General features: G+C 32.9%; 1 protein-coding gene across 1 annotated transcript in view; it reads left to right on the top strand.

Moving 5' to 3' along the window:
- The window catches only part of LOC106642766 (peroxisomal leader peptide-processing protease), a 97,112-nt gene that overhangs the window by 38,203 nt on the left and 33,476 nt on the right, over positions 1-25,433 (top strand). Inside the window, exon 3 of the mRNA XM_089594546.1 lies at positions 11,924-12,172. Within this exon, the coding sequence (XP_089450672.1) occupies positions 11,924-12,172 (249 nt within the window). The remainder of the gene's footprint in view (positions 1-11,923; positions 12,173-25,433) is intronic.

The raw sequence follows: 25,433 nt of genomic DNA, 5'->3' as shown, positions 1-25,433 counted from the left end.
GTTGTATCTTTGTGCCCTAGGTGAGAACGATATTAATGAAATGAGGACATCCTTATTTCAAATCAGGGCCTGATCAGTCATCGTGATCAGGTCCTGGTCACGCTTGCAACGCTTGTTTAATCAGGTACTGGTCAGCCAGCATGATTTCATCCTTAGAGCGTCTGGTATATATATATATATATATATATATATATGTGTGTGTTTGCATACTCACATGTGTCTAGCAGACAGCCAAGGTACTGCTCCAAAATAAGTCAAATTTTCATAAATATATGATTAAAAGCAAACTAAGACAACTATAATATAAATAAAAAAAGAATTATTAAGTTGACTACAATTCCTAAAAAATGGACAGCAAAAAAAGAAAGTCTTTGCTTACCAAATATAGAGTCCGTAAGTATAGGTTAACTCAAAAAGTTGGTTCTTGTAGTGATAGCAGTGACAGTGATGATTTTGAAAATAACATCAAAACAAAAAAACCAGATATTTAATTTACTTAATGCACAAAATGCAACTACGTTTACAACCGTTAAAACATCACAGGTCACCAATAACAGTTACAAAGTGTGCAAAAATACGTATTTTGAAGGCAGCTATGGAAATGAAAATAAATATTTTAATCCATCTCATAAGACCCAGTGTAACTTTGACGTTAACCCGGACAATTATTTAGAAAAAACCAAATCTAAAGAATGTTTTAATACTAGTGATAATTCAAACAAAAACACGTTTGAAACAGAAGAAAGTATTGGTGAGTCTGAAAGTTCTGATAGAAGCGATTCACAAATAAACTCTAATTTGCATTCTCAAATTCCGACTAGCAATTATACATACAAAAATGATATCCCCATAAAGGATAATATAAGGATTTGGGCATTGAATAAAAAAATTACTCATAAGGCATTGAATGAGTTGCTGAAAAATATTACTTATTAAAACGATTTTATTGTATATATTATAAAAGTATGGGCATTACTATAAATAATTTTCCTTTATTATAAAAGTATGTGCATTACTATAAATAATTTTCCATGTGTAACAAAACATGTACAAATACTTATATTTATAATAAAGATAAGAAAATAAAAATCATATAGACAAATTAGATGGCTATAACTCAGATGACAAAGATTCATAGATCAAGCAATGCGCATGTGCGGTCAGAATAAGTAAGTATAAAATCATGCTGTCTAACCAGTACCTGGTCAGATAAGCGTTACAAGCGTGATCAGGACCTGATCACTAAAAAGGATAGCGTGATCAGGGACTGATCAGATCCCTAATTCATTTCCTGCTTGGATATTGTTTGCCACGGATGCAAAGTGATATTTTGGGCCCGTGACCACAATTTGTGCTCGCAAATTACTTTAAACCCTAGGACGGAAAAGTGTATTTCAATCTGCAGGGCGCAAACACTCTCCACCTGCGGTAAAAGAAAACGATTTTCCAAACTAAAGAATGTATTTACACAAGATCTACAACGTTTTTTTTCTCGATACTATTGCTCGACAATTGTTCCAACAGCGATTTCTTGGGATGAATCTAACCCAGGAGTTGACCCCCCTTCCCCCGAGACCTGCGGACGACGATGATGTTCCACCTTCAGCCCATCAGCTATGTAATCGACATAGAACGCTAAACATGAAGCCATCGGTGTCTTGATTTTTTATACAATTTTTTACATTACCGTGTCAACCAAAAATGACGGTGCCGCTCAACCAGACTCTTTACGTTATGTCAATAATATCTACTTTATTTTGCAAGCAGTAGGATATTTGTATGTAAAAAATGGTGACTCAGCTTTACGTTATATGTATGTATAATAAAAAAATTTTTCACATGTTCCATTGATATGAAGAAGCTGTTATATTAAAAGTATGCCCATAAATCACCTACATTCATCAGCGCATTAAGAATGAGTGATTCCGTAATTACTACACGCTGTATATGCGTTTCGGAGCGTTCCGACATACTAGGAGCATGTGCGTTCTTTTTTTAGAATGCGATACATATCGATTGATTCATATGGAAACACGAGGAATCGATGCAACTAATGTAGATCGGCAGGTAATGACATTTTTTTGTAAACATTTTTTTATATTATGCAACTTCGGATGCTCGAATAATTAATTACTGTAAAAAACTGTTCCCAAAAATCTGTCATTACCTCCTTGTATAAGGATACGTCTTTTTGTGTGTTTCGGTCAGTTGGTCCGATATTAGTTGAACTCAGTCGATAATTTACCATAAGTTAATCGATATAGCAATAGCACACTTTTTGGAACGGTCCGGATTCCGTAATATTAGCGTCACGCTAGCGCAGATATGAAATTCGCAATCTGTCTCTTTTCACCGGGAGGTAAAAACTCGTTTAGGTTGCAGCGTTCTTTAAAAAATTTTGTGTTCTATTGCCCCGGATTCAAGTCAGTGTTGCTACTTGAACGGTAATTAATTTGTCGTTCGTGATTTTTTTGCGAAAATGAGCGGATCACACGGATCTGTGTATTATGACGGATATGTATTTCAGTACGTCAATGAGTACAAGGCAACGAAGTAAGTATTGTGATTCACGGAAAAAGAATACTCATGAACGGATCAGTCGTTTTGGCCTTCGTGAGATCTATAGCTAGTGTGTATGTATTGTTTATTGTTATGTACAGCTATTGCTTATTGCAGATACTATAGATGTAAAAATGCGACAACAGGATACCCAGCAAAAGGCAAATTTGTCAGGAACCAGGACTTTGTTATTTATGAGACTCATTCCACAGACCCAAAGCAATGCACCCCCGAAGCGTATGATAATGAGAAGTATGAAATAAAAAAGGCTTTAAGGACGAGCTGTTTCGACAATGTCGCCAGCGTAGTTCTAAGAGTATTACGCGTATTTATTACGAGTGTGCTCAAAGGTAATGACGTCGTTCTGGTATATAAACATATACATATATATACATACATATATATATATATATATATATATATATATAATGTGACCGACTAGCCTCTCGAATTTGAATTAATTAATTAATTTATTCTTAATAATGGGTGAAGCGATGTGTGATTAGTGGTCTTTATTATATCTTGTGTTTATAGGTAGAAATATTTTTTGTTCTCATTTTATGTTGATAGCTAACGCTGTACTTGCTACTAATTGTGTTTTAAATAGGTGCACGTAGGGCGGAGAGCAGGTAGATCGCCGCGCGCAGCGCAATGCTTTCGGGCTTCAATGCATGGCCCATCACCGCAAGTTACCAATCGGCGCATAGGAAATGGGTTTCGGCAGCGCCTACCGCAAGCGATCCGACAGCACCATCCAGGCACGGCGAGCGCACGACGACAGGCATTCTTCCGATGGTACTGGCTTGATCGAGACACTTGATTTTTCTGGTGCCAACGGGGAATCCGCCATATATTCATGTCGCGCTTAAATGCACCAAGACATTTAGCTTCAATGCTTGATTTAGAGTAGCTTAAATGCACCGCTATAATTTGCTTCAATGCATCGCGCTAGTTATTATTTCAAACATATTATAATTTTGGCTTAAGATCATATTTGTTATCGCTTAAGCGCTTGCTTTTCTTTTCTTTGCTATTCGCTCACTTTTGTCCGCCTTTGTTTAAATATTACGTTTTGCTTGATGTAGTGACTTCTATGCATTATAGAAAGATGTGCATTGTTGAATTTGCTATAATAAAGCCTTGGTACTTAAACAAAATCCCACCTTGCTTGTTTCTTTGAATTTGGCGTTTTTGCATGCAAGTATCATTTCAGCTTTCGTCGAACGTCTTGGGAAGCATCGGATGGCGGTGGAGCCCTCTCTCGCTGGTTCCAGTTCTGCAATAACGCCAAGGTCGTAAGTACGAGGACGGGAATTTCATATTGTTCCGGGCCTCCTCGATCTATGGCTTAGCCACCGTGACGAGTGCCCGTTCCCCATCCTTTATCCTCCCAAATCATTCAGTGTTACATTCGGCCGAGGAGAAGGATATCCGCACAGTGTGTGCTAGTGTTTTTTTTTTTAGCTCGTAGACGATTTAAAATTACGACACACATCGCTTCATCACGCGCATGTAGAGACATTTTTCTCCCTCGTCATCTCGACTCTCCCTTCCGGGCAAAGTCCCACATTATTTGTTTATTCGTTCTTAAAGAACAGCGTGACGCAAAAGGGAACGTCACAATATATATATTTCTATATAGTTGTAATTATAATTCCATAATGTATTGTGCACCACGTCGTTACTTCTTTCCAAATAACGATGTATGTACATTACGTCAATGACGTATTACTATGCGTGATTTTAAGGAGCTGATTCGAAAATTAGCATCACAACCTTGGCCATTATTAAACAAAAAATAAATCCTTTTGTCTTTCCACTGCCGTTTGTACGTATAATATTATTTATACTATACTGCTTTACGCCTGGCTCTGACTTCGGCTTTTATGCGATATAGCAGGCCGGTATAAGAGGGCGAAAGTTGGGACGGCACTTTGGATTATACATTGTACAATCATACAATTGCCTTAAAAATTGCCACAGGTAATCCCTGTGTGTCATAAAAGATTATTTTACAACTAAGATGCTGAGAGGAAACTGATAATTAATATTTTTCATTAAATAAATAGACAAAACCTTTAAAGAACAAAAGATTTTCTAAAATATTTTATATAACTTCAATTTAAATGTTAGAATAACTGTAACAACTAACGCACCTTACCTCATTGTACCTATTAACATTATGTTAAAAGCATGATGTCGAAAGAAAAGTTAAATGTAATGTTATTAAATGAAGAACAGACGATAAATTCGAAAAATAAAGATTTTTCAAAAAAAATTGTTATAACTTCTATTATTTTAAAATTATTTGGCAAGCAAGTGCCGGCAATTAGTTACCAAAGTATTTATTAATTTTGAACGATAAGTATGTCGGTATGTTTTTAAGCCAGTAAGCGCCGGCAATGCGTAGCCCAACTGTTTTTGAAATATGATAATGAATTAGTTATTTGTCGAGTAAGGGCCAAAAAACAGTATGCCTATACTAGTTTTCAATTTTGTATGATAATTAATTAAATCAATTGTCGAATAACCAAGCGTGAGCAAGAAGTAGCCTCACTGTTTTTCTAATTTTGATAATAATCAAATTATTGTTTGAGCGAGAAAGTGTTGTCAGCGAAAAGCGAGAAGCCTATTCGTTTAGGATTCATGTGTTAATTTTAATGACAAGAGTATGCATCAATTTTTTTTTTTTAATAAAAAAGCTTTTGATTTAATAAATAATATGACTCAGATGTGAAGCCTAAGAATATATTATGAAACTCATGAAACGTAATCGGTGTAGTATGGTAATCCCCAAGTTTGTATTTGGACTGCGCGATGTATACATGGGAAAATTGGCACATAAGGAGTGTGAAGTCACGTTTTGAACAAAAGAAAAAAAAAATTATTAACGTCAATTTTTTTTATCAATATTTTTCAGAAATGTAAAAGGAGCTGCTCTATGTCCGCTAGTAGAAGTGGAATCATCAATGTACCGCCATCGAGCCAACGAGCGAAAAAAGTATTACAATGTCGGGCAGCTCAACAACACAAATACAGTGGATGATCTAGGAGAAAGCTTGATAAAAGATGCCTCTGCTTTGACGTACGTTTTCGGCGAGGACTGGTGTAAAATTGAAACAACAACTGTCAAAGCAGATATGGCGTAATTCATCTGCTGTGGTTTGATCCATTGTTTTGGAAGTTTTTCAAGAAACGCGACTTTTTTTCGATGGCACATTTGATGCCTTACTACATTTAAAGATGGACTACAAAAAAGGACAATTCCTTACAATTATGGCTAAAAGCAATGGAACGGTGCGTGGATTTAAATTATATAATAACTGAAATACGGTCATTAAGAGAGAAAGAGAGAGAGAGAGTGCTCATTACTCCTGAAACATATGTTCTGTAAATAATATAATTCTTTTGCTACAACAAACAATTTTTGGAGACACACTGCAAGTCTGGTGCAAAAAAAATTTTGGCAATTTTTACTCCATATTGTTCCAAATGACTGATTTTGAACAAAAAGATAGGCCAGTTAATTTTAATTGTATTAAAAACATTTTTCAAAATTAATATTTTGTAAATAATTTTTAGGTTGTTCCAGTTGCATGGCCTTTAATGTCTAATAAAACAACTATATCGTACCTGGCAATACTTCAGTCTATTAAGGAGCGGTTTCCTACAATTACACCCATAGAAATCGTCTCAGATTTTAAGACTGCACTCAAAAACGCTCTCGCTTAGGTTTTTCCCGGTGTTTCACAAATCGGCTGCCTGTTCCACAAGGCGCAAGTAAGTGTTAAGCTTCTTTGATCGGAAGCACATGTACGCTATTTTTCCTACTGAGGGCACGCCAGCCTTTCAAAGTTGGAAAACAACTATTTCCTACTATGGGGTGAAATTCCGGCAAGTCCTTTGCGCCCTTGGGTCGCACTTTGCGTTCGTGGGCGGGTAAAGTAATTGTTTCGCATTACTATTCCGATATTGCGTCACTAGGGCACAAAGTAAAATTTGAACTCCCGAAGGACGTGATTGTTATATTTTTGTGCCCAAGACTCGTACATTTTCTTTTAACGAGAGCACAAAGTATAATTTTTCGCCGATAGGTACACTTTAGGCCAGCGAAATCACTTTTCTCCTTGAGCAGAAATTTAATGTACTATGGGCTTGAAGGGTCGACAAAACTTTTCTGCCCGTCAGCGAAAAGTAATTGGAAGAACCCAAATACTATAATATTAACCATACGTGGGCCATTCTACGAAAGCCGGCAAATTGTAATAGTTGAAATGGACAAACGTGTTAAATGGACTTTTAATTGCCAAATTTTTTTTTTCATATTGTCCGTGACCTTAATATTTTTCGGGCTCTGCTGAATCCGCACAAACAAAATTGATACAACGATTATTTTATTTTAGTGTTAATTGCAATTTTGTTAGTTCCCTAAAATGCGTGAAAATGTGTTTTGCGTTAATAACTTTAAGATCACATGCCGCGGAAAAATTAAAAACTCCATATCTTGCTTCCAGGCGTCGTAAAAACTGCAAATTTCGAATGACACACGAGCCCGTAACGCTAATTTAGCTCCATTTTTGCATCTCAAACTAAAGGAATACTTTTTTATGATCTAAATTGTGTTTCACCTTCAACAGTTAACATCCCTCGAATAATTAAAAAGTTTCCAGATCGATATCTCTGTAAACGACGTAGTAATCGATGGGGACATGAAATATGCCGTTTTCGGTAGAATGCCACATATATCCCTAACAATATGCACACTTACTGTAAAAACAAAATGATTCTGGGTATTTCAGGCTGTTTACAAACATGCACGTTCAGAAGGAGTGGCTGTGTCAAGAAATCAAAAGCAAGTCAATCCAGAAAAACACAAACTAATAAAAATGTTAATTGCACTAGCTCTTTTACTATCGCACCGAATAACGGAAGGTTTCAAGTTGATAGATTCAGAAAGATTACACAGATTTCCGACTGACATACAGTTGTCAAAATTTTTTGATTACTTTGCCAGCCAGTGGTTGACTCAAGCAGATAATTTTAGCGTCCACCGGGTGCCCTTCAGAACGAACAACCACGTTGAAGGTTACCACCGATGGCTCGTCACAATGATCGGAATTAGAGGAACGATCCAACAGTTTTTAATAGGTTTACTTACAGTAAATCTTCAAGGAAGAGTAAAACTGCTCCAATCGCTGCATTTTAAAGCTCAAGATATGAGATATCAAAAGCCTTTGAGCGTTCAAAGAATCCAAGATATCGAAGAAGCATGGAAAAAATGAGATAAGGGTGAATACGAACTTGAACAGTTTCTGGGTGAATTGTCTTTTTTTCCCGAATATGACGAGCTGTTTTTCGAAGGTATGCATAATTATAAAATGTAGTTAAAACTACTATGTGTGCGAATAAAAAATAACGGTTATAAAGCTCAGCCGAATCGGTACCTGTTTAGCGCTTGGCCAAAATGGTACCTTTCTTTTAACACTCGGATAAACTGGAACCCTTCTTAGCGTTTTCTCGAATTAGTAACTCATTTTCCTGTCCCAACTGATGAAATCGTAAATATTGTTAAGGAGCTTGGGGAATGACATAAAAGACGAATTTAAATGAAAATTAAATACATCACAATTGGCGTACTGATACACCGTAACTAAAAATGTGAAGATTACTGGGACTCGTATTTAATATATTATAATTCAAAGTCCTTAATTATTTATTTATTACTTTTTGTTATTTCTTTATTTAAAATACATAGTAATTATCGAAATACAATAAAATATCAGGTTCTACATATTAATCGTACATTATAATAACAATTTTTTTACTATCGTGAAATCAAGACAAATCCACAATTGATGGTTTATTCATAATTTTTTAGGAATAAACACCGAATGCTTGGAAACAACAACAACGTCCGAAGGCCCCATTCACATAATCACAGAGGTCACAGACCACGGTCTAGGAATTAAAGAAGCATCGGAAGTGATATTGGATGCTGACAAAACAAATTATTCTACAGCAAAAACTTTTATTATTAATGCGGATTTCTCTTTGTTTCTTGGCAATGGTGGAAGATACGATGGGTATGTCTTTGAACAAGTTGAAGAAGAGTGGCATCTTACCACATGTTTAACACTAAAAGAAAATCCAGGTGACGAATGTGAATAACATGCAAATACTTCATCCGTATAATTTATAAATTTGTTTTTTAAATAAGTAGTGTTAAAAAGATACATTTCCCACTTTATTATTGTTTTTCTTTCAATTTTTCTATATGTTATAATGAATGGAAATTGAAGTTGTACACCAATTGTTATATGGTATTGCATGTTGCATGATGCATGTTAGTATTGCATGTTGACTATTATTGAAGGTGGGTACATTATTTGTTGCGCACACTGTTGCATACTGTTAAATCATGTAACTCCACATTTTTATGATGTTTAGAACGTAAGTTACTGCAATATTTTGAAACTGTTACACTTTCTGAACAATTTTTTGATAATTTGTGTGATGTGCACAATAATTCAATGATTATTTCAAAATGTGTATTACGTTAAATAAGTTGAGAAATATGTCTTCTAAAATGTTTAACTATGTACGATTCATTTTTTTTAACTATTACGATTTACAGTACATTGCCTACGTACTATTATTTAAATTTTGATGTATATTTTAATATTTTTTAAAGATTATGTATGGGCTGTATTCTTACAATTTGTAATATTTATTTTCATAGCTAATAAATTTTGACAAAAAAACTCATCTATGTGTTTTTAATACAGCCACTTTCATCCCAGAGATGAAATACTTTTGGACGTTTGTTGATTTTTTTAAAAATAGACTGAGTTCAGCCTGCTAAACGGAGTATACACTGGCCTAAGTGACTGAACTGGATCATCACCAGGAAAATAACCCTCACCCCCCCCCCTGGCACCAGGTTCAGTTTGATGAAAAGAGCATGATGTCGTTTGTTTCACCAAGTGACCAAGATCCCAAGTCTGGCACTACCACAAGGAAATGATTCATATCATTTGCCAGCAGGTCAAGTGTGCTGCACACAAAGCAGGTTATCCTTAGCGATTACACTGGTATCAGGAAAACGAATACTCTCGCCCTAGCCCCTGCGCGTCGGCTCTTTTGAACAGAGCAGCTTAACCCAAGTGACTGCTCCGTTATCATCAAGACGAATCTTTCAGGTCTGAGGACGCAATTCATAAATTTTAACCATCATAGCCCGATCAGTGATTCACCATCTGCAGTTTAAATCGCGTCGGCTGCTTCTGGGCTCGTCAAATTATATGTATATATATGAGATACCATCTATATATCTCATCTATGTATATATATAATACAATAAATATATGTACATAAGTATCCAAATGACCGAACACACCTTCTCACTTGGAGGGAACTGGACAGGGTACCCCCACTCCGCTACAGTGGCATTAGGTGAAACGACGGATTTAGGTGAACTACCATGGTCCCTTTTTAACGTGATATTGAACATTGGCGTTTTATTGAAATTAATTAGTGCTCTATCCATTGCTGTAGCATAGCTCTCGTCGAGCGAGCGTGAACCTAATTTTAGCTTATGATCAAATGATCCGGGTAGATGATTTCAAGCGGTCACGCAGTCCTTCTTATATACTATAAGCTACTTTCTTACTTGCAATGTCTGTCAGAAACTAGTAGTTGCCACCTAGCGAGCAGTAGGTGGTACTATCAAGTGCAAAGTTTAAAATTGTAACTGCACGCAACATTTTAAAAATCAAATTTATCTAAATCGATTGAAATGAATGAATAGTTATTTTAATAATTAGTAAGTAATAAAATAACACTTTAGACAGTAACGAGTTTTTTTATATGACATGTAATTTTAAAGTTATTAATACAAACAACACTTTCACATATTTGAGAACACCAAAAAAAATTGCATCCAAGGCTTAGATGCTTTTTAAGTTGCTGGACTGACTCTGAGAAAAGTAATATTCAAACAGAAAATGCTCTCACGAAAGCTCGCCATTAAATTTTCGAATTTCTCTTTGGACGTTATGTATGTATTCTATGGAGGTCGAGGATGTTGTGGAAATTTTTTTCCAACGTTTTCATCCCGATAAGCCAGTGCTACAGTCTTGCAAGTTTGTGAATTCGATCTCCCAAAATAGAAACTAAGAGCCCGTAACGTTAAAGAATGTCACGTATCTTTTCATAGCGTTCGGTTATCGCCTGGGAAGGTGATGGATTAAAACATAGTTGTTTTGTAGATGATATAAGTGAAAGGGTATAGTTTTAATTTTGTTCGGTGCGTCACAGCGTCGGTTTTTCAACGATTTTATAAGAGCCCGTAATGCACCTAGTTTTCTTAAACACAATAATAAGGTTGTCATACAAATTTTAATCCATTAAGATACGCCGATTTCTGTAGAATGACTCATATATATGGGTGATTCTGCTGTAACTGGCTCAAAATGACTTTAAAAATGGACCTAACGGAAAAGTTGTTGAAAAAATTATTTTTTATGATATTTTTATCCTAAGTACCTTCCTCAATGGACCAAAGTGTATGCATACTTCTCAAATTGTTAATAAATGAATTCTGTTGTAATATTGGTGGTGGTAGATCGTGAGAACACCAAAGTTATTGACTTGTACCCGCAGTTGGAGTGTACAAGCTCAATGCTCGCACAGCGAGGATTGATAGGTGCTAAAACTGAAAAGTGACCCTGAACCGAAAGGACCTTTCAACCGTTTATTCGTAAGTTTGATCAATAAAGTAACTTTAAAGGCCATTTTTATGATTAAAATAAAAAGAGCGCCACTTTTTACATAAATATTGACTTTTATAGCAATGTATTTGCCCTTATTACGTGCATCCAAAACAGAGACATTGTCTGAGTCAGTTACGGTGGAATCACCCATACACTTTTACTTACACATGTGAAATTTCTACTAACCGCAATATATACTTGTCCTTTTTCAGTTTTTTACTTAACCCTTACTAGTAGCATAACATATTTTGTAAACACCAAGATGCGTTATTTTTAATACCTTATAGTTTTTGAAATAATACATTGTTTAAGTTATGTAGGGTACTACGATGTTAAAATATTACTTTCAATGATGATACTATTACATTATTTTATTTAAATTATTCGCTGTGTGCACAATGTGGCAAGTGGCAGTAATCGGAACTTCGATACCCAAACCCACTTGCAATACAAAGCTTTAGTTTCTGCTACGTTGTCCACACAGCGAATGTACAATATTTTTAATAACGTTATAAAGTTTTGAAAATAACGGATTAAACTCAGACTAAATTTAAATAACTGATTAATATAATAAAATGTAAATTATTACTCAGCATCCTGAAACAAGAAATAGTTAAGGAGAAAAGTTGTTCGGTTAGAGTAGCTTGGCAGTGTCCACTGCTCAGCAGAACGTTCAGCCAAATATTCTCGCCATGCAGATGGAGCTTTGACACACCTTTTCATGTATCCAATAATCACGATAATTTCCTGCGACCTATATTTTTACTACTTAGAGTAGACAATGGTCTGATGGGATTAGAGGAGGATACAAATATTGAGGAACAAGCCTGGATTGTATTAAGGTAAGTGAAGCATATTTTTCATGAAAGATTTCTTGTTGCTAACCGTTTTATTAATTGCATGATGGGTTGAGACTGATGAAATTTTTTTATAGAGGATTAATTAAAAATTACGATTTGACAAATGTTAAAAATATTTTTAATCTTTATGAAAAGTAAATATTATCGTTATTTGTTTGAAAAAAAATGAGTTTATAATCGAGCTAAAATTGTCATCACTCCTTAATTCTTATCCGCAAGATGCCAGTGCCTGTATTCACTATGCGCCTATGTCACGTGACGCCGTCGAGTGAGAGAAATTGTCCCTCGCTGGAATTGCCAGAATTCACGGAGCCTTATTAGAAAATTTTTTAATAAATTTAAAAACAGATTATTAAAAGTGAATCGACCAAATTAATCAGTAATTTGAGTATATATTGAGCGTATACAGTAATACATTTTGTTTGGTATTGTCATGTGTACTACAAGATTGGAAAAAATAAAAACTTGGTTTGCAACTGTGAGAACACAACATATTTAAGTTCATACACATGCTTGCTTTTGTTTACATTTTGAGAAACGCAAGTACTGCTAACATTTATTCATTTGTCACAACACTGTGTTCAATAAACATAAATACTAATAACAGGTTAGGTTAGCTTTTGCACACTAATATTACATTTCTGTGGATTACTTGTATCCTACAAGCTTTACACAAGTGCAAGAATGTGCATGCACTTATATGTGTTGTGTTATCGCAGTGGCAATCTATGTTTTCATTTATTTCCATGTTGTAGTGCACATTATATCACCGAACAAAATTTATTACTGTACACTCAAATCACTGATTTCTTTGGTTAATTCACTTTTAATAAACTTTTTTTAAATTTATTAGTAAATTTTTCTATGGGGATGGCGACCTAGCAAATTAATGTAAGGTGGCACTACCGGTATTAAAAGACTCTAGCCAATGAGATGTAAAACCGGGTTGCGTTCACAGTAAAAGAACTTTCTGGCAGCCGAGATCACTAGCACCCCTGAACGTTGACTGATTCTAGCGCCATCTAGCGCGATCTCATGTTTTAATTTTAAAACAATTCCTAGGACTTTCGGTTCAATGAACATATCCAAGATCAGTGATTATAAGTCAGCCTCAGCTATCCTCTGGATCTCATTGTGAAAGCCAGTGCATTGGTAAAGCTTAGCTTTGTTCGGCAAACCACTATTGGGTAGATAATTCACATTGTCGAACTTTCTAGAAAATTTAGGATTCTTACTAACTCGTCCTGGGATAAAACACATACAATCTCGATCACAATCTGAACTACACCTGTTCAACCAAGGTGCTAAGGCAGCTCGTGTGAACCCCGAGTATGGCACGCAGACAACATGAAAGTATTGGGCAATGCCTTGCTTAAGTTGCGTATTCACTTGTAAGTGACCCAATTTCTAGTGAGGATAGTATAATCTGGCGAAATTGAGCCTATCACTATGCTACCGTAGCTTCCTTGCATTTTAATTTCATATGTATGCATATACATCAGGTACGTTTTCGTATTTTCTGACGTGCCCTAGTGTATTACAGGCGATGCGTACCAAGGCTAATAAGCACGTCTTGTCATGTGAGCGCCACTAATCATTTGCGTAGGTCCAGCGATTCTAACCCCACCTAACCAGATTTTGTAATCATGCACTTGTCAGACATTCAACATGTCTCATGTGTGGCTCCACGTATCAGATGTACCTCAGCCCAACCAAGAATATTCTTCAGCTATTTCGTATGTGTGCAATGTTTGAGAGAGTACTGACTGATCTATTTTTTTTACATGCAACCGTCTTCACGTTAGATAAGCCCTAGTGCTACCTGACATGTCCATGCATCTTTAGCATATCACAGCATTACCTAAAATTGTCCCTACACATACACGAGCATTTGGTATGCTCGAGTGTGACCTAGTTTATCCCTCACAGAAGGATGCGAGTGTTAGTTAGAACCCACAAACTGTGTCTTCCACCGTAAGACCTTACGTGCTCTAACCCAGCCAGACAACTATTGGGTGTCTGTTTAACCCCCTTTGAATGCGTCCGACAAATACTATCGTACACAAATGGTTGTGAGAATATGCGAGCATAGGTAAATGCATTCAAGGAACACTAGCGTACACGAGCACATCCGAGGAACACTAGCGTATACGAGAATACGTGAACACAGCAGAGGAATACCAGCGTGGGCAAGTGTATGTGAATACATCCGAGGAGTACTAGCTTACGTGAGCACATGCAAGGACTACTAGTATAAACAAGCATGTCTTATAAATACGAGCTTATACAGGAGCATCTAAAAAATAGTAGCTTATATGAGTGCTTTCTAGAAACGCACATCTGAGGAACACTAGAATATGCGAGTGTATGCGAACGCACCAGAGAAATACTAGCGTACACAAGCGTGTCTGAATGTACTGTAGCGTACACGAGGGCACGCTAGCACAACCGAAAGAGCGTTGGTGCTTCCGAAGGCGCGCTCTGGCATTACCGAGCGAGCACCTACTTATCATATCTGAGCGAGCGCTGGCGTACCCAAAGGCGTACTTACTAGTAAGGTAAAAGTACCGATACTGGGACGATTTTTTGTAAAATTTCGTTTAAAAATTCATATAAAATCACATCTAGAAGATAACATGAACATTTAAATTGTTATTGATATATTTTGTGTTCCTACTTATCACACAATTTTTTTATAATTTTATCTTACCAAGAAATAATTATAATTAATAAAAACTTACTACGTAATGTTGTACCTAACGCGAAACACCATTGAAAATGCATGTCCCAATAGTGGTACACGATGTCCCAATGGTGAAACTTACATGTTATTTCAATGGAATCTATGTGTTTCACCAATGGGACATCTAAAATTTGAAGTTATGTTTTAAATTGTGCGTATAATGAAACAGCTATTTTTTTAAACTTTTTTTTTTATTGTAATGCAATTGAAAATAGATGATGAGTTTTATTGATAAAATAAGACACCACTTTGAACATCTGAAATTAATTTATTTCATGACAAAACTCCTAAAAGTTTATTAGTTATTGACTGTTCCACTATTGGGACAGAATCAAAAAGTGCTTCCCAGCATCGGTACTTTTACCTTACGTCCGAACGAGCGAGCGAGGTATTTAGAATTTGTGTACCTATTATATTAGATTAGAGCTGCTTTAATAAACGAATTTGGTCTTTAAAATTCTCAAGGAATGATCAAGTCAGTATTTCACTGCAAAACGATGCAAAAAATCATTTTAATGCAACAAATAGGGCCTTAATTTCTTTCACACCTTATTAATTTGAACTGTAAAAGATTACTGGGTAATTTTAATGATTTGATTCATCAAACTTTTGCAGAATATTTAATTTTTTGACAAATAAGACCTTTTAAACAAATATTCAGTGTGTTCCAGCAAAGTACAACTAAAACATAACTTTTGAATTATTAAGAAAATTTTTTTATCATCGGTTACTAACTATGCCAGGAAGGAGCTGCTCTTCAAAACAAAATTTGTTCTTGAAAATCATCAAGGTATAATAAAATAACATTGACACTGCAAGACAATGCAAAAAGCGTTTTTATACAGCAAATAGGGACAAAAATTCTGAAATACCTTATAAAGTTGAACTATAGAAGTTTACTGGGTATTTTTTAACGATTAGAACTTTTAAATGCTCGCAGAATATTTAATTTTTTTCACGAACAAGACCTTACAAATAAGTATTCATTGTGACCTAGCAAAGTACCGAAAACAGACAGTTTTCAAAGTATAAAGAAAGGCTATTCAGAATTTGTGTACCTATTTCATTTATTGCATTAGATAAGAGCTGCTTTAATAAACAAATTTGCTCTCAAAAATTATCAAGAAATAATCAAGTAACGATTTCACTGCAAAACAATGCAAATCACTTAGAAGCAGGCTTAAACTTTACTTAATACCTTTTGATTTGGAATTCTAAATTTTTATCGTTAAGTAGAGGATCCGACCTATTAATCTCTTGCAGAATATTTAAATGTCTGACCAACAAAACCTTAAGAATACATGTCTTTATTGTCCTAGCAAAGTACCCCTGACAGACATCTTGTTCATTATAAAAAAAATTTTTTTTAATCATTTACCAACTATTTCACAAATGTGCGGCTTTTGAAAACAATACTTGCTCTAAAATATCATAATATTAATCATATATAAGGTATAATCAGGTCAATAACATTAATAAGGTATAATCAGGTACCATTGAAACAATACAACAAATATAAACGAAAATTCTTTATTACCTTACGAATTTAAACTATAAAAGATTACTAGGTAACTTTGATGATTTGATCCATAAAACTCTTGCAGAATATTTAATTTTCTGACAAATAAGACCTTTCAAACTAATATTCATTGTGTCCCAGCAAACTACCGCTAACAAACGATTTTTAAAGTATTAAGACGATCCTTTTATAATAGGTTACTAACTATGTCAGAAAGGAGCTGCTTGTAAAAAAAAAATTTGCTCCTCAAAATCATTAAGGTATAATCAAATAACATTGACACTGCAAGACAAAGCAGAAAAGCATTTTTATGCAGCAAATATGAGCAAAATTCTTTAATACCTTAAAATTTAACTATAAAAGATTACTGAGTAATTTGAATGATTTGATCTATTAAACTCTTGCAGAATATTTAATTTTTTGTCGAATAAGACCTTTCAAACAAATATTCATTTTGTTCCAGCAAAGTACCGCTATTTGTCGACCTTTGAAGTGTTAAGACAATTTTTTAAAACGTGTAATTTTTTTAATGAAAAATAACTTTTTTTGTAATCAAAAAATTATTTGTTTATCACAAGTACTGGTACTAGAACAAATTTATAACAAACTATTTTTGTCATTTCAACAGTTTTTATCCATGTATCGACTCATGAATTCTAGCCCACAGTAATTGGGCTCTGTACTTTTAACAATTTTCAGAATTTTAATCTTTTATAATAGTCATTTATCAAAAATCTTAATCTGCGTAAATAAATAAATTTTGATAACGCTAGGTCATTAATTTAGAGTTTCTGAATTGTAAGTAATCTGATTTAAAGACAGAATCGTAAATACAAATTTAGTGACTAAAATTATGAGTCACAGTAATGGAAAGCTGGATGCTAAGGTAAACGAAACGATAAAGAAATAGATTACAATACAAAAGGAAAATCCATAAACATCATTTATAATTAAATAAACAAGCAAATGACCATTTTCAGATACAACATTGGATAAATTTATATCTTAAAAAAATTAAATTTACACATAGTTGAAAAAATAGGAGAGAAAATGACGTAGCCAGTGTAAGCTGTCGTCTTTGCGAAATGAATGCAACCCTTTCGGAATGTTCATAGCATACACTCAAACTGGCAGGCAAGCTGTACTAACAGAGTATTTACGGTTGAAGTCATTGATTAATTAATTAATTTTTAGTCTAAATGAGAATTCACTATTCGTCCTAATGTAGAAATGGCAGTTTTAACAGGAATTGTATTAAAAGTAGGAAAGCTTGTTTGAAGCGTATTTGCTCAAATAAAAATAATGAAAACAGCATTTGTTGGCCTACAAAAGTTGACCAAATTTAACGAGAAAATATATCTTGTAAAATAAAAAAAATTGTGTTAAAAAAAAATTAAGTTTTCAAACTCTGAAACCTTTTTTCAATAAACTTTGAATTTTTATAACTTTTTATTAGCATAATATTTTTAAAATCTTTTAAAAGATGACTTCTATGACCATTCTTGTTATAATTAACTTTAAATTATATGTTATCTTTTTATCATGCAATTTCAGACGCTTGTAATAATCATTTCATCAAAACCAACTGTGTATTCGAATGTTTTCTAAAAATGTTTAACTGATTTTGAAAACTTCTTATAGGTGTATATTAATTCTCTTTAAATTGTGTATCAGCTTTAAAAAATCTTGTTGGTAAGATCTAAGAAATTACGTTTCCAGCAGTTGTATTCCAGCTTGGTCTTGAAAAGTTATATTGCTTGACGATAAAACTGAATACTTTTGAGTGAAATAAAAACTAAGGCTGGGAGCATTTTTAAAGATTTAACAAGTCCTGTCACAGAAGTAATATAAAAAATAAATAAGTATTTTATGTAAAAAACTTTTTATAAGTGTAAGAATTTTATTATACTTTTTTGAAAGCCTTACTGTTAACTAAAATAGATAGCATACATAAATTCTTAAATTTACTTCTAGTTTACAATACATACATAATTTTTTTAAATTTATTTTATAAACTGAAATTAAACCGATGGAGCTTGAGGATCCTAGCATCGACCAACATTTTTTATTTCCAAACCTAGATGATAAAATACAATCATAAAAATTTTGTTTAGTCAATTACATACAAAATATTAACATGTATTATTTCCATTACTCACCTGGTGATCTACATATTCTTTCGCACTTCAAAACTGATGGATTATTGTACATTCTGTTGTCTGTTCCACAAACTGGATTATACTCAGCTGTTTTCTACGAAAAATAATGAAAATCAACTTAACTGTTATCAAATACTGAACGCATAAAGCACAATGTTGAGGAAACGTTATTTAATCAATTTAACTATACTAAATAATAATTATTTACCGGACATTGAGCATTACATCTTTCATATCCATTGTTAACATTCGATGACAATGTAGTTGGAGCCTGAGTTGGTGGCATTGGATAATAGTTTTCAGATTCTCCCGGAAAAACTATGGAAGCATCCTAAAATTTTTGAAAAAATAATGTGAGTAAACGTTTTTCACGGAAGAAATATATCAAGAAAAGTGTGTACGAGTTTTTAGAAAATCGTTATAAATATGATTTATGTATGACGTAAATTAAATATACGATTTCTTACCTCCTCTGCGCTTGTAAGACAGTTGTTCACTGAAATAGAAAAATAATATAAATTGAGATGAAAATAGTTTTTAAAATTTTAAATTTTAACTGCTCTCTTATTTGAATTACGACACAAAAGTTATAACTTTTTATTCTTGGCATGTTTTATTTAAAGAAAGATAGGTGCGATAAAGTATTAGACTTTCATAATTCTGTACATTAACTTAAACCAACTTAAAAACTGTACTTATAATTTGTACATCGATGCATCGACCAAAAACTTCATAACAAATAACGTATTACGTTCTGTTAAAGAACATCATACATTTCTGTGCTATTGCGAATACTGTATTCTCCGTAGCGGTTTGTTAGGTTCTTAAAAAGAGTAGTCGAAGACATTAGGTTTCAACGAAAAATTATGTGAATCGCTATATTCAAATAAACTGTTGTATGCTTTGTTGTATTCTTACAAAGACAAATTTGTTATAATTATTTAAAATCCACGTTTTTAATAGCAACAACTATCCTGCCTATTTACTTATCATTTTTAACTCTTATTTATTTTTTATTAATAATATTAATGGTGATATTCCGTATTAGAAGATTTTTACGTACTGTTTGTCATTCATACATTAAATGCAAGAAAACTTATAACGAAAACCATGAAAAATTTACTAAATAGTTTTAACTGTATTTCAGGTGCTTTACCAAACTTTCAACGGTTTACATATGATTATAGAATATTTTAAAAAAAAATGTTACTCAAAACCATTGAAGAATCCGTGTTACTGAAGTTGAAAATCTAAATGTATTTAGTAAATCGTTTTAAATCAAACTTTTATTCGAGTTTTCTAAAACTTAATATTAGGATTTTAAAGATAATTATAATTAGATATTCCATTTTGGACTGCAATGAACACAGTTTAATGGGTACGTGACATACAAATAAAATTTGGGAAGTAATAGATATTATGATAAATATATATATATATATATATATATATATATATATATATATATATATATGTCAAAATATTTCAATTTACGGTGCTTAAGACAAAAAAACTACATTTTTGTTGAAACTCAACAAATATTGTATTTAAGATTACTATGATGCCACATATGATAATTAATACCACTCATTTATTTCATTATGTTTCCCATGCTCACTATAATATAGTAAAAAATTAAGTGTAACAAAAAAATTTGTTGTATTACTGAATAGACAAACATAATCAATAAATCTATAGAGCCCTAGCTAAAACTACGTTTGACAGAAAACAGCTGTAATTATATTACATTTCTTTTATTTTTAAAGTATTTGAAAAAAAGTCTTATGTTTGGTTTAATTTTCAGAATTTAAATCAAAGTAAAGAATCAAAAAAATTATTTCTACTCACTGCTCCACCCTATCAACAAAACAGCTACAACCACTTTACTAAACATTGTTAATCCGATGTCAGTTTTTAAGGATTAAAAAGTTCGACGTGTCTTAAAAAGGAAATCGTACATTTACTCAGTGACAATCTGGAAGAATCCAACATATTTTATAGCTCAATTACTATCTTATCTTTTCAATTCAATAAATAATAAATATTGACTCTGTCATTTTGTATTTAAAAACGCTTTAAATGAATTATTTATTGCCAGTTACAATGAAATAAAAATAAGAGTAAAACTATTTGTACTGTAGCAAACAAAAACTATTTCTTCTTCTCTATAACAATGATCTGTTAATTATTTACAGGCTACGATTTATCTAGTAAAATGAGCATATTCAATGAACATTATAACCATTATTTAAGAAGAAAAGAAACTGAAAAAAAAACATTTGATCACCTTACAGTTAATTTCTAACTTTTGTTCAATATCATGAAAATTTTTCCTACTGCATTCATATTTTTATTTTCCAGGTCATAATGTTTATTAAGATATCCAAATTTTTTCAAGCGACTATACGGAGAAAAATCTGCTACGTTTATTCTCGTGGTGCTTTTTAATGCATTGCTTTACAGTGGACCAAAGTATCTTCTAAACTAGGAAACAAGTCATGCAAATGTTAGATTGCAAACGTAAACAATATAATAAATAATATATTGACAGATGAAATATCTAAATATGTAACAAAATGATTTAATTTTACAGTAAATAATGATCAAGTTTCTTTTTGCTAAGAGTATGTTCATATTTCGAAATAAAAAATTGAGAAATCGAAAAAACTAGTAACCTTTAAATATTGCTGTCAGGCACAGTTGCCTGTAAAGTACGTACTATAAGAATCTCATTCAATCAAAGTAAAATTTGATTATTAAAATTGAATGTATGCACGGTAGATTGGCCAAACATTTGTCAAGAACAAGTGGTTTCGTTGATGTACGAGAGTAAAATCTTGTACGCGATAAAATTGAAATTAAAAACTTGGCTTAAATTAACATAGTAGTAGAGTACGATAAATGTATTTTATTAACCCACAAAAGCGCACCCGGTGTACTTCGAAAGCGATATGAAACGTGATCTAAGGAGTAACCTCTGCTTCTTCAACAATCACTCAATTTCAAAATCCATTCATTATGTATACGTCCCAATATAAATAATTTCATAATTGGAAAACTAGGTTGTAAATATTTTTTTATTTTATGTTATCTTTGATTTTTAGTATAGCCTTCATAAGAATTTAGCTGTGGGTAACAATTACGTTACCCCGTAGAGTTAGTTCAGTTAGAAAATAGCTGAAGCCCGACTTTCTTACAGTTGCGCGCAAGTTAAACATTAGTGAAAAAGGCTAGGATCTCAGAAGAAACAGAGAACACGTTGGGATTTGAGATATGTTTTAGGGTAAAGTATGAATGGAAAAAATAGAGGAAGCCTTTATTTTTTTGATTGACAACACATTTAAAAGTGTGTTGAGAAACATAAAAATCAGTACTAAGAGGTCCAGCCACTCCCCAAAATTGAATCTCATTAAGACCAGATGGGCTGATTCCATGACGCATGGCTTATAATATTCAGTAGTATATATGTATTGATAAGTAAATTCTCATATTTGAACAGAAAAGATGTAGCTAGTTTTCATAAGAAAAATACATCAGGTTGTTGTTTTTTTTAAACAAAATATTTGTGCAGCGTTCTCTGTGACTCCCAGAGTATAAACATGAGCGAAGCCACAGCTGTATTGCTATGGAGAAAAAAAATATTCTACTTAATAATACCGCACGAACGTAAGTAAAAGTAATAAAAATAATTGGAAATTTCCGTGTTGTTCTCTACATGTTGAGAATCAAAACAAAAAAAATACACTTATCAGTTTCATGATCGAAGTACAGTTTAACATGCATACAAAATAATATTGCACCACAGTAATAATTATTTCAAGATGAAAAATTCTTAATGTGACAGGTGCTGAATTTTTTCTTAATAGACTAGAAAAATCAAGAGTTTGACAAAAAAAATAACTCTGTTAAAAAAGTATTACTTACTTATTACTAGAAAAGTACAGTTTATCATCTTATGAGCTGATCTTACCAAATTTAGTTATTCTTAGATCGTTTGTAGCGAAGCTGAGGATAACAAACGATTTTAGGCTTTTTTATTCACAGCCATGGTTGTCAGTAATTAATTACAGATTAACATTAATTAATAATTTTGCATTAACTACAGCATAAAATTTAATTCGAACGAGAGCCATTAACTTCTGTTTTTCCGACTTCGGGCGTTTTTTAGGGTCGGGTGTGCCCTTGGTAGAAAAAATAGGATTCGCTACATAAGCCCCAGAGACGATGGCACTTATCCGATGAAAACTACTATTAAATTTTATCCATTTGTATAAATTATTAGATTGTATAGGTCTTCATTTGCAGGTTAAACGAATTTAAGAGTTATCTTGCTTCTTCACGCAGTTGTAGAGCCAAAACTATTTTATTAAATTTTGTTTTGTTTTAATTACAAGAATTTTTTTACATTTAACTGAATAATAACGTCACTACTGGAAATCAGTTGGAAAAAACAAAATGTTCTACTCATACCAGTTATAGATCACAATACAATACAACTTTTTTGTACTTTACATATTTTGGTATGCACAGAAGATAATCTATAGGATACGCACCAGGTGCGAACCCTATTTTTCCTACCGAGTGCACACCTGACCCTCAAAAACGCCCGAGGTACGGAAAAACTATTTTCAATAGCTAAAAAACAATTGTGTAGCGTTAATCTTTCTTACATGTCATTTACAAACAATAAATTTATCCACTTGTCTTATCCTGTATTGTTTTTTCATGTCTCCTATGACAACTATTTATGATTTGATGGTTGCTCTATCTCATCAAATGATCCGTAATTCAAAGAAAAGAAAAAAAAATCGGATTTTGTGTTGCTTTATAAGAAAATTTCTTATTTCATTCATTGAAACATTATGTATTCATATAAAGCATATGAAATATAGAACATATTAACACCTTAAAAACTATAGGTCACAGATACTATTTTTTTGTATTATTAACAAAAGCGTAAAAAAAATATGTGTAGTGATGCGATATTTTTTAATAAATCACTTCTAAATTTTTTTTATTGGATATTAAGATACACAATAGAACTTTTGAAAACAACGTTCAATGGTGGTACTGTCATATTTTGTATTTATTTAAACAAAAAAAAAAAAAACGAAACTACGTTTCGGCTATTTGGACAACGCCCTAGCCCTCATCAGGTACAAAAATCTCTCTTAGGAAAGGGTTGGTCCAAACGGCCAAATCGTTGTTTTGTTTTTCAAATAAATACAAAATATGACAGTACAACCAATTGGACATTGTTTTCAATCATTTACCAACTGTCATTTGACGTCTTATTTAATCCTTAACAGTACAATTTTGTACGCATTATCTGCTCTCGGTTCTCATACTCTCATCAACGGCTCTAGTTCATGTCTGAGTCATTTTACAAAAATTCATTAATATTTTTTTTAGATTGTTTAAAAATAATCTTTTTTTTTTTTTTTTAACTTTTTTTTAGGCTCGACAATATTCCCATTATTTTTTTTAAGGATTATTTTGCATACAATCTTGTCAAGAAATCGAATCTAAATATTTTTTCTAATGGATTCTATTGTAATTTTCATTAAAAATTTTTTTAGTTAAGCTTCGTTCACCGCAAATTTCCTCTCGTAGTATAGTCTTGCGCACTAGTAGTTTTTACGCAATTCTAACATACGATAAGTAAAAAGTGCCTGAGTCTTGAGATAAATCAATTACATAATCAAATCATCTATAACGTACCTGCTCTTGCAGCACAAATACGTAAGACGCAAGACTTGCAACTTGCACAAAAATTAAATAAGACTTACGGTAAGTACAGTGAGCAATGAAATCTAATTTATACATTAAGATTACTCCATAAGGTTAAAATATGTCTTTACATGTAGTTCACTGCAAAACCACTTTACTAACATAAAATAATAACACATGCTGACTTAAATTGATTGAATGTACGATTGAACTGAATGATAAGTCTTATGTCATTCTTGTGCAAACATTTTACGCACTTGCCTAAATCAAAATCTTTGTTTACTTTTGGTGCAAACTGGCGGGCGTTGCGTAAATTTAATAATGCTCTCAACGTTACTTTCGACTTATTCTCACGAATCTTTTATTCTTTCCTTAACTGTCTTTTCACTTTGCTAAGCCAAACTTATGTATGAAAACTGTATAAACATTTTTTGAAATTCTCAGTGATATTCCAAAAAACATTAATTACCATTATTATTGCTTGGTATGTTTTAATGTAAGATAAAGAACTAAAGGTAAGATAACGTAAAATTTTAAGTTAAAAATGTAAATAACGCTTATTTCATTAAAACTCCCGTTATTAGGTAACTAGAGAAAATATATGGGAGAAAAAGATTTCCCTAAATCGCGGAAAAAGGGTGTCACCCTCACTGACACCCGTGTTCAAAATTTTTTTCCCAAAGTACATCACACTACGAGTAAAATGAGCCCAAAGGTGCACCTCAAAAAAAGTTTTTTTTATTTAAATGGTGGACAAGAACAGGATATTTTTTGTGGATTTATTCATATACGATATTTCTATAGATAAACTGGAGTAGACTATAATGGGCGAAAAGTGGAAGTGGGAACAAATGACTTTGGTGGTAAACGGCTGAATGATATAGTCTAGCTGGTTAGAGTAAAGAGGAATAGTATATTGGAGTACAGAGGAATATTACCTACAAGTTTGCAAAGGCTTCGATTTACGAACCGAAACGAAATAAGGTTCGTAAAGAAGCCCTTTCAAGCGAGTTTTGTGTACTATTTTTTTCCGCCTGAGAACCCAAAATCAAGCGGTAAAGGGACTATTTTGCAGTTGGAAAGTGGAAAAAT

This window comes from Copidosoma floridanum, unplaced genomic scaffold (assembly GCF_036245765.1).
Source record: "Copidosoma floridanum isolate Cflo_tuat_1 unplaced genomic scaffold, Cflo_Japanese_pri ptg000021l, whole genome shotgun sequence".
NCBI classification, from domain to species: domain Eukaryota; kingdom Metazoa; phylum Arthropoda; class Insecta; order Hymenoptera; family Encyrtidae; genus Copidosoma; species Copidosoma floridanum.
The sequence above is the reverse complement of the archived record's forward strand: the minus strand, read 5'-3'. Positions and strand labels throughout refer to the sequence as shown.